Source organism: Pediculus humanus, genomic scaffold (genome assembly GCF_000006295.1).
Source record: "Pediculus humanus corporis 1103172108190 genomic scaffold, whole genome shotgun sequence".
NCBI lineage: Eukaryota > Metazoa > Arthropoda > Insecta > Psocodea > Pediculidae > Pediculus > Pediculus humanus.
Window position 1 is genome coordinate 115,487 of NW_002987760.1, and position 11,618 is coordinate 127,104.

Below are 11,618 nucleotides of genomic sequence, written 5' to 3' on the forward strand. Positions count from 1 at the left end.
AATGAGGTTAAAAAAGAGTTTACATCATTTTAGACAAAAATAATAATAATAATAATTATTATTATTATTTTTAGTTTTTAAATTAGTCTTTTATCGAGAAATACCTGAGCGAATTATGGTTTTTTTTTTTTTTTTTTTTTTTTTTTATAGCGTTTGTGGGCGTGTGAACTTGAGAGAGAGAGAGAGAGAGAGAGAGTGAGACAAAAAATATTGTAAAAGAACAAATTTACCGTAGTGTCGTCAAGTTCGTTTAACATAGCAGAGATATATTTCCATTATCGGCACCCAATAGTAAGAGTTTATTGAGTGGCAAAACGGTCATCGATGTTAGAATTCCTTTGAATGCATCGGATCTGAGTTTAGTAGAACTAAACGATGCTTGACTATCAATCGACGTGTGAACTCCGATTCTATTTGCCGTTGTACCGGTAATTAATTCCGAATTGTACACGGCTAAACAATGTACAGGCTCCGCTGGTCCCCTGATTCATAAATTAAAATAAAAATACATTTTTTTTTTTTTGTTTTTTATGTAACCAATTTTTTTTTATTTCTGTGAATTTCAATTTCTCCGACTTATATGATTGAGGTCAAATTACTTATTATTTATTGACTCGTTTTCAATTATTTACGGGGGGAAAAAAAAAAAAAAAAAAAAAAACTTTTCTTTTTCTAATATGTTTCTTATTTCACCGCCACGTTATTGGAAATTACCATTATTGAATAAAGATTAAATGTAATTTTTAGTCGTCATACTTACTTCATGAAAAATTTAAATTTTCCATCTGACGCATTCCAAGCGGAAACGGTTTGATCTAATGAGGAACTCATTAAAATATTATCGTTTACGGTAGCCAATTGTAAAACTTCGGCTTCGTGACCTTTCCAAGAAGAAAGAACCATGCCGGTTCTCACATCGAGTACGGTTAATAATCCTGAAGCTTGACCGACGGCAATCCAATAACCGTCGGGACTGACACAAACGGAACGAATCAAACCCACCGAATTAACGGAGATCTAAAAAAAATTTATTTTTTAATTAAATTTACACGAAATTTTTTTTTTTTTAATCTACGACGTATAATAATCATTTTTAACCTTGTATTCAGACACGAATGAACAAAGTCTGGCATCGACTATTTTAAGGGTTGAATCTGTCGTGGCAGCAACTAAATTACAACTGGGAGGATTCAATGCTTTGAGAACATTTACGTGTGCCACTTTTGCATTGTCCATGACAGATATAGTTTTCCCTATAAAAGGATCCCAGAGGTGTATGACCGAATCGCACGATGCAATTATTCGAAGTGAAGGAATAAACGAAAGAGATAAAAGAGATTTACGATGATGATTATAAGTCATTTGGCAACCCTGTGTACTACTTCCATCTCCCTTAAAAAAAACATAAACAAAATATTTTAAAATTTGAACATTACATTTTGTACATTTGAAATTAAATTAGTCACCTGACTTCTTAAGCTCCATAGCTTTACGGTTTTATCCTTGCTCCCACTAATAAAACTATTTTCATTTTCTAAACAATGAATCATTCTCACACTATTTCCATGTCCTGTGAAATTTTGCAATTTAATTTGTTTAAAATTAAATTTACTATCTTTTTCACTTCTTCCGATTTCATGTTCCCAATAGGCCAACCAATTTCCTCTTAAATGCCTGAAAAAAAAAAAAAATTATTTTTTGCAATAATTTTCCAATGAATTTTCAATTTAAAAAAAAAAAACCATAATGCGTTAATTAACAAAAAATTACCTTCCAGAGTTTTCTTTTTCTTTGCAAATTATCATTGTAACATCGGTATTTATTAATCCATTAATACCTGAAGCGGAATCGGTACTACTATTTGTTTGCAATTCGATTTTATTTCCTACAACGGCTACATTACTACCATAGCTACCGATCCCATCTCTTTCTTCCACTGAATCCATTTGTTCTTTTTCAATACTTAGACTAGAAGTTTTTTTTTCTAGAAAAATAATAAAATTTTGCAAAATACTTAAAATTGTTAAAAATTTATTCCTTGATTTAATTTGATAAAAAAAAAAATCAAACTAACTTTTTGAATACGTATTAAAAGATAATTCTTGCTCGTGTTGGTGACATAAGTCTTTTATAAAATTTTTATTTTTTAGAGTATTTTCCATAGTAGTATCCCCGAGGTGTCTCAAAAAAGTATAATAACACTGATGTGCCAAGTGGGAATCGAAAACATGCTTAAGCTCAATAAGAGCTTTATTCTGAACAGTATTTTGTTGATCCTTGTAACAGTCATTTGGAATAGAATCCAATGATTCTTCAGACCATACATGGGCTATTGTGATTGGCTCACCAGGAATATCACGAACGGACCATTCTGTAGTAGTTCCATCTCTTTGAATTTCTAAATATCTGTTATCGACCACAGTACTAAATGCAAGACAAATATTATTATCATTTATTTTTTGTAAATGTAAACTTAAAACCATTTTTTTTTTTTTACCTAGACGGGCTTGTGACCGAACTTGAACTTAATTCTGATTCTAATTGAAAATTATTACTGCTTGTAATTCCATGGGCTTTATCAAAAATCAAAAAAATTCTTTGCAAAGCCGGAACTGCAATGTGAACTTTTGTCATTTCTACTCCTATTCTTAATGATATTAAGTAAATACAGTCTATAAGTTTTGAAACAAGCGTGTATCTTCCTCTTTGCCCCGAAGGATAAGTGAAACTGGTGGTTGAAACTAATCGGATGACGGGATGAATGATGGTTTTAAGAATGGTGTCCTAAACATTCAAATAAGCGTCATTAGCTAAACTTAAAAATGGCGTCATTCAAATTTAGATTTTATGTATCGAACAATTTTAACCTGTAACTGATCCATAAGCGTTGAATCGTTCATGAAAGGAACAATGTACTTTAATAATGTTAGACACCCAATTATTCCTCCTTCCAAAGTTAGGGTAAATTTTTTTTTACTCAGGTTAATGAGTTCGGACATGAATGGTAAATATTGAAGTAAAATTATTTGTTCGCCATAAATTTCGCTTATTTTTCCAAGAACGTATAAAACTGTTTCGACATTTTCATCGCCGACAACTTTCCATTTCAACACGGATAATTTCCACAATTTCGTTTCGTTGGTTTCATTTTTGAACTTGCAAGGCTCCAAATTGTCTTTTCCAGTAAAACAAAGTGAAAGCACTCGCAAGAGATTACGTGTCAGATGACGCGATGTAAGAACTGGTCCTAGACGATGTGCGAGCCAGATTATTGAATCACCAGCTACATCAGGAGCCTATAATATAAAACAAGTTTATCCTTTAAAAAAAAAAACTCAAATTGAGCTTCCTTCGAGGACACGTTTTTAAGTTTTTAAATTAATTTAAAAAATAAAAATAAAAATTATCATTTACCTTTAACTGAGGTAGATCCATAAAATCATCACGATCTACGCCGTTAAAGAAATTCCTTTGAAGAGGTGCCATATCATCTTCTACATCAAATTTTTCAGAATTAAGATTTCTACGAATGTGACCTCCTAAAATAATATTTCAAATCAAATATAAAAAAAAAAATTTTGGGCAAACATTATTATTGGTAAAATTTTATTTTACATACCCGGAATTGTTATTTCTGGAGATTGAACGTGACTTAAATTGGAGGTTAAAAGATTTCCTTCTTCAATGCATGGTTGATCTCCATCAGAAGAAGTTAAATTTAACTCCAAATGTTCAACAGTTTGACTTAATATTTCATCATCAGTGGTAGTAGATGGAGAGACGTCATGATCGAATGAAAAGACCCCCACTTCTGGATTTGGTTTTAATTTATCTTTTTGTTTGTTCCCTAATTTCAGAGATAGATCTTCAAACGTCGTTGATTTTAATTCAAAATCTGTTTCAACATCTTGCCTGCAATCGATGTAAATCAGTTTTAATTATCTTAATATAGATATATTTGACATTTTAGGTAAAAATTTACATACTTTTCATTATAGGCTTTATTATCCCATTTTTCTTCCTCAGAAAAATTATTGCACTTTCCAAGAACTTCAACAATAGGACTAATAAAATTTTCAAGAAAAACTTTTAAACCGCAACGTACAATTAAAATTAATAAAAATTTCTTATGATACAAATATAAATTTTCGGTATTATCACACGAACTTGAATTATACAAATTGACCAAAGTTTCCAATAATAGTTCGTTGGTTTTTTTAGGCCCCAAATTTCGGCACAATTTATTTAGAAATAAAATTATGCTTAATTTAGATGTATTCGGATTGTTGAACAATTCTTTTATAAATGGAAATATTAAATCAATCGCGTAGTTATTTTTCGAAGACAAAGAATCATCCCAAATTTTTTCTAAATCCGAATAAAACCTTTTGACTTTTATTACGTTTAACGTTTCCCAAACTTGATATCCCTGAGTATTTTCAAATTTATGTTTGTCTATTGCTTTAGAGCATAAAATCAAATTACTAACGGACGAATATAATGCGGGAAATAATTTTGGAAAAGGAAATATAAAAGATGAAAGCAAAGGTTGTAGTAATTGATGGGCAGAAGGAGGAGGTAAACCGGAGGAAGTTATGAATGAATAATTTTGAACGTCTTTAAATGGTCGGAGTAATAAGCTAACAGCTGATCGTAAACAACGTGGCAGGTTATCGTGATTTAAAAAATACAAACATGCTTCTAAGCGTTTTTCCAAATCGCTAACATCCACAACTCGAATTTTCGAAAACAAGAACAATTCGACTATTAAACATCCTAAAACCTGCATTTCTTGAATTCGTTTGTTTGCAATAATTTGTTTCGCATTTAACTTGCATTTTTTCTCCTCGTTTACTGAAGAATTTGATTTGGTTAAAAATGTTTTATTAAAAAAATTTTGATTGGTTTCCACCGAAGTTAGTAATATGGACGGATTAAAATCTTTGGGAATATTGATTGGTGTAGCTGAATTTGAAGCCTGACCACTTAGTAAACCTAGTTTTTGTTGGTCACAACGTGGTTCATCATTTGATGATGATTGAAAAGGTGCCTGAAAAAATTTTAGGACAAGCAATTTACAATATCGAAATTTACCCTTGATTACAAAGACGAAAAAATTTACTTTTAATTTTTATAAAGAAATAAAATATTAATTTGTACTGGAAATTTATTTGAATTATACTTTAAAATTCTCACCAAAAGGGATCCTTTAGATCGACTCATAAATTTGGAAAATATCAGAGGAGAACTTTTGGTACCGAAAGAGTCATCTTCACCGTTTCCTGAGCTATGACCTTCGTCATCACTCCCTCCTCCTCCTCCTTTGTCAAATTGAGAAGCAGTTACCACTTCTGAAATTAAATGAATTAACTTGAGCACAATAAAAAATTTGTTATTAAATATATTTAATTAATTTTTTTTTTTTTAAAACTAACTTGGCAGACGTAAAGAAGAAGACAATAACGTTTTAGGAGGCACTTTTTCAAAATATTGAATTTGTGTTTGTCTCGGAGGATGAGGATATTGAAAAAGTTGAACCACGCCAGAAGTTTTTAATTGTTTATGACTTTCTACAAGATGAAGGCAAACATTTTTAGACTTAACCGCAGCTGAACCAGATAGTCTAAAAGTAAAAGATAATTTGATTTAATAAATTTTTTAAATTTAATTTTTATTTAAGTTTTAAAAAAAAAAAAAAAAATTATTTAAACTTACTTGTACCCAAAAGTGAGATCAATCCAATGATGAAGCCTTTCCGATACATATTTGCTTTCTAAACACTCTCTGTGAGCTTCAATAAATTCTTCCGGAGTTAAAGCCCAGTAAGGTAATTCTAAATTAGGAAGATCTTCGTGAATCGACTGTAATTTACAGGAACATAAAATAAAAAAAAAAAATTATTTCAAATCATCATTAAAACAATGAATTGTTTTATTTATACTTTAAAAACTGTCGGATCGTAAAAAAATTCAGGAATGCATTCATCAGGAGTCCATTCTTGCAAACGTTGAATTGATGATGGATATTCAGCGGGTACCCATACCGATCTTACATATTTACATAAAATAGAACGAGGAGTTCTTCTCGATAAGTAAACGTAATAAGTTATTTCCGATAAAACATCAGAAACATGATGAGGAATCTAAAAAAAAATTACATGATAAAAAATTTATTAATAAAAAATTATCATTTATTAATATTTAATAAATTCATACTTGACTAGAATTGAGAGCGCTTTCATATGTTAAATCAAGTTGTCTATCACCTTTATTTAATCTAAATTTTGATTTTGATAAATCTCGCCATGTTCCATTTGATCTAGTTGCAAAATCAGACACCCACGGCATTATAAAATGACAAGAAGGGTCTCCAAATCGCCTCCCTAAAAAATTAGTTAAAAAGAGACGTAAATGTTTTGTATACATAAAATAAAAAGGATTTTTATATAATAATATGGCATACCGGCAATTTGATTTAAGTACATTAAATAATCAAAATTAGAAATTTGTTTTTTTATCCATTTGTTACAAATAAATTCCAGGCTGTATTCCTGGGTAATGCTCGATACAGGATTAAAGGGTTTGGGAGTAATACTTTTTGGAAATAATAAAATTTTTTCTTTTTCTTTATTTTGACTACTGTCAGTAACTTCTAAATCGGTATTTGATAATCTGAAAATATTTTCTTCTAGATTTGGTATCACCTAAAAAAATTAAAATGACTTATATTGGTACTTGCATTGAAAACTAAAGTAAATTATTTGTAAACAAAAAATATATTAATATTAACCTGCACGAAAAGTTCATCATTTATATAAATATTATCAAGGTGTATATTACCAATAATCAAACCCTTGTCATGAGAATTTTTCAATATTTGCAAGAGCTGATAAATCACAAATAAAGGTTTTGTATAACTTGTATTAATTAGAGTGGGGCTAAATGTAATGCAGTCTTTTAACGTTACAACATTGTTTACAGAATGTAAAATAAAAAAATTTTCCTCAGTTTCAATCTAAAAAAAGAAAAAAAAAATTAAATTAAAAATTTTTAATTTTAATTAAATAAATCAGAAAAAGTTAAAAAGAAAATACTAACAGCACATAAAGCAGGTAAAATATTTGGATGCGGTTCAAATTCGGATTGCACACTAAATGATGAAAAGTATTCAGTACTAGTATTATTTTCTAATATTAATTTACATCCATAAAATCTTCTTATTATTTCTATTAATATATCTTTATTTTTATTAAATGAATTTCCTCTAAAGTAATCTCTAGTTTTACTAAAGCCTCTATCTCCTAAAAAAAAAAAAAAAATATTAAAAATAAAGAATCCATTACTAATTTTCAAAATTTCATTTTGAAAAATATAAATAATTAAAACAAATAATATTTTAATAATTTGTTAATGTGACTTACGTGCATGTTTTTTATAATAGTGCTTCCACATATTTTTAAAATTTGTTTCTGAAATATAATGTAAAAGTTGAGCAAATGAAAGATCCATTTCGTTATTGGAATGTACAGCTCTTGATCTGGGTAATGGAATGACAAGTTCATGGCTTTTTGGTTTTTCTACAATATTTATGAGTATCTTATGCCAGGGTTCGACATTTTCTTTTTCGTGAAATAAATTTTGTACTTCATCATCGGTAAAATTTTCATGGCAAATAAAATCAGGTATATCTGAACCTGACAACAAAGAACTAAAAAATACAGAAAAATTTTAATATTAAAGACAAAATATAATTGTATAGTACATCTGAAAAAAAATTTGAATTTAGAATTACTTACTATTTGGATTTTAACACAAACATAAAAAAACAAAAAAATATTATGACAATCTTTTGTTTACGAGTTAATTTTAAAAACATAATTAAATAGATTTCATTTGTTAATTTTTTTTTTTTTTTAAAGAAAAATGAAAAACTTACAATAAATTTAAAAAAAAAATAAATTAAATAAATGTTTTTACCACTATAATATGGATAATTATTTGTATTTTAATTTTGATAGGAGCAATTTTTTTTCATGTATAACTAAAATCAGACAGCCATAATCCTGATTATAATAATCGAAATTACTTTTTAATCGTCTGATTTGAATAATTTTTGTTTACATTATTAAGTAATTGAAGATATAATAATAACTTACGCTATCCAATCATTGTGAACCAAAGCGAAACTTCTATTTTTTGTTGATTTATAATTATTAAGATATGATTTTGGAATACCAAGTTCTTTAGTGACTAACGATAAACTATCCATTATTACAAAACATTACCATACGAAATAAAATCAAATAAAAAAAATTTTACAATAATAGATATATATGTGTAAAAACATTTTATTCATTTTAAAAATTGTCAAACAACATAAAATAACTAAGATAATATATACAATATCACATAAAAAAAAAAAAAAATTTGTTCAAAAAAATAAAATTAAAATTATTATTACAGAATTATACATATTAAAATTTCACAAAATATTGTTTCTTTTTTTTTTTTTTTTTTTAATTTTGTGAGTACGACCGAGGATTATAAATTTTTGAAGTCTGTAAATATTGCAAAAATTCAATTCTCTCGATATCTCGAAATGGCGGAAATTCATTTTTATTTATTTAAATGGAAACATAATTTTTGCAAATAGTCAAACGTGACAGGATATAAAACGTACAAAAATAAGTGAAAAAAAAAAAAAAATTGGTTAGAAAAATTCTAAAAAAAAAAGAAAAAATAAAAAAAACACGAAAGGTAATTCATTTTTTTATAACCAGGTAAGGTTATGTAATTTAATATAATTTTATTTTATTTTTTATTTTTATTTAAAGAATACGCACATTTAGTGTGAATTAAATATGTTTTAATAAATAAGAAAAATGAATGGATTTCATTTTTATTTGTCGTGTAAAAAATTATTTTTTACAATAATTATATAATTAAAAATTAATTTCATTTTCCTACCCGGTATTTTAAACTCGAAAAAAAACAAAACAAAAAAATAATTTAAATGAACATGACACAAATTTTTAACAAATTTTTTTCAATATAACCTCACCAAAAGAAATAAATATTTTAAACAAATAAATAAAAAATTTATTTAATTATCGTTATTTTCTTGCCCAACCCCCTTTTTATTTTTATTTACGGTGGGAAAATGTGTGACCTTTTTTTTTTTTTTTGTTATTCTTTAAAACAAAAGAAAACCTCCCTAAATAATAAAACTTATAGAAAAAAAAAAAAAAAAAAAAAAAAACTGCTTGGAGGATGAATATAAATTGCAATTTTTTTTTAAATTTTATATTATTATTATTATTATTACCATCAAAAAAAAAAAAAAAAAGTATTTTAACTTTTAATTATATTTGTTTACAAGTTTTTAAATTGATAAACTTTGTAAACTGAAAAAATTAATAATTATCACACTAAAAACCTTTCATGTATTTTTTTTTTTTTGTTTATTTACTTAGTTTAATAAAAAAATTTTTTGACATTATTTTTATTTATTTATTTGTTTATAGCAACAAAAAATCTAATTTTTTACCCCCCCCTCCCCTCCCTCCCCCGATAAAAAAAGACAAAAAAAAATAAATTCAGATATTAAATGGTTTATAATAGTTTTTGAAAAAAATTGTATTATTTTCTCATTTAAAAAAAAAAAAAAATTTCTTGATGAATATTATAAATTTTAATAAATATTAATTTTTTATTAAAGCGAATTAAATTTGCATTTATGGTGTAATTTAAATTAAGAATGTTTAATTTAAAAAAAAAAAAAATTATAATTTAAAAAATTTTAAGTAACAAACATAAGTTTTACCTTTTCTAATTTCCCAGGTTGCAAATTTTTTTTTTTTTTTACTGTTGTTAAAAATTTCAACAATAAATTAAAATAAATAGAGCAAAGAGAAGTTTTAAAAAACACGCGCACACGCACACACACACACGGTTTTAATGAAAAAAATTAGAAAGAATTAAAAATAAGAAAAAGTATTTAAAATCATTTCATGATGATGATGATGATGATGGCGTGTGTGTTTTTTTTCAAATCCTACGGGGTGAATTTGTTATAATAAAACAAACTTTTTATAATAATAATAATAATAATAATAATAATAAATCTTTCTTTTAAATTTAGCAAATGTTTAAATAAAATTACGTAAACTAACTCACTTATTTTTTTTCTTTTAAATTTATTTACTATCCGACATTTTATTATTTTTTATAAAAAAAAAAAAAAAAATTAAAAGACATTTTTATTTTGTTTAATTTTTTAAAATTAAATCTCCCCTTAAAAGAAAAATTTTATTTATATTAATAAACTACAAGTGAAGTAAATAAAAAAAAAAAAAAAAACGAACTAAATGGGGAGGAAGGGGGGGGAAGAATAAGATCAAAAATTTTAATTTAATTTGGTTAAAAACCTTTTTAGAAAAAAAAAAAACTTTTCAAATCTTTCAAGTTGTGTCGTGTACTTTTTTTTTTCTTTACATTTAATTCATTATAGAATTTTTATATAAATAGAAAATGCCTCAATTTTAAAACTAATTTTTTTTTTTTTTTTTTCTAAATGAAAATTTTTCGAAATCGAGATTTAAAAAAAAAAAAAAATAATTTAGTATTTTTTATATATAAAATAAATCGTACTTTATTAAATATATATAAACTATTTTTCTATTGTATATTATTTTATAATAAATCTCATTGTGTTATTTTTTTTGTTTGTTTAGCTAAAAATATATATATATATATAAAAATTGATTTTTAAGGGTCAGATATTCAATTTAATGATTGATAAAAAAAATAATAACGAAAAAATAATAATAATAATAATAATAATAATAATAATTTTGTTTTGTTTTTTTTTTTTTTATTCTGACCACGACGATTCAATAATAATAAGCGTTTCTCATCATCTTCTTATTTTTTATTTTTATTTTTTTTTGTAATTCTATTTATTTCCAGAAAATTACTTTCCCTTTTTTTTTTTTTTAAATTCGAAAGTTAAATATTAGTTTAAAATCAAATTTCAAAGAAAAATTCAATTTTTAAAAAGAAAAAAATTGATAATTTTACATTATTAACCTTTTCTTCCGCGATTTATTATCATTATTATTTTTTTAAACTTAAATTATTAGAAAAAATATATAAATATCGCTAATAACACGTTCTATATATGATTTTTTTTTTAGAAAAATAATTATTAAACTGTAATTTATATTATATATTATAAAAAAAAACTCTTGTCCCTTTTATCTGTCCATCTTTCTACTTTTACTTAAAGAGAGTGAGAGAGAGAGAGAGAGAGAGGGGGGGGAAAACTTGTCATCATGAAATAATATCATTTACATACGAGATACTAAAAATGATAGCATTTCACTTTTTATATTTCAAGTTTTCATTAATTTTTTTTCCCCCTTTTTTTTTAATTTTACAATATCTTATATATTTTTTTAATCATCGAAAGTACTTTTCCCTTCCCTCCCCTCCTCTCCATCCCTCCCTCCCTTTTTTTAAAATTCAAATAAAATAATTTTAAAGTCTATACAATAAGAAGTATCTTCATTAATTTTTTTTTTCATATTTTTTAGTTATAATTTGTTAAATGACAAAAGA

At 25.6% G+C, this 11,618-nt stretch overlaps 1 protein-coding gene across 1 annotated transcript; it reads right to left on the reverse strand.

Moving 5' to 3' along the window:
• Nucleotides 1-250: 250 nt before the first annotated feature.
• Phum_PHUM422060 (uncharacterized protein) lies at nucleotides 251-8,268 on the reverse strand (the record flags this gene model as incomplete). Its single annotated transcript, XM_002429103.1, has 21 exons — nucleotides 251-482; nucleotides 761-1,017; nucleotides 1,099-1,392; nucleotides 1,467-1,674; nucleotides 1,771-1,984; nucleotides 2,075-2,424; nucleotides 2,498-2,784; nucleotides 2,868-3,296; nucleotides 3,415-3,539; nucleotides 3,620-3,912; nucleotides 3,987-5,050; nucleotides 5,197-5,351; nucleotides 5,436-5,623; nucleotides 5,716-5,861; nucleotides 5,942-6,142; nucleotides 6,216-6,382; nucleotides 6,463-6,703; nucleotides 6,790-7,014; nucleotides 7,098-7,300; nucleotides 7,421-7,707; nucleotides 8,156-8,268. The coding sequence occupies 21 exons, from the start codon at nucleotides 8,266-8,268 to the stop codon at nucleotides 251-253; spliced, it is 5,679 nt and encodes a 1,892-aa protein (XP_002429148.1).
• Nucleotides 8,269-11,618: the final 3,350 nt, after the last annotated feature.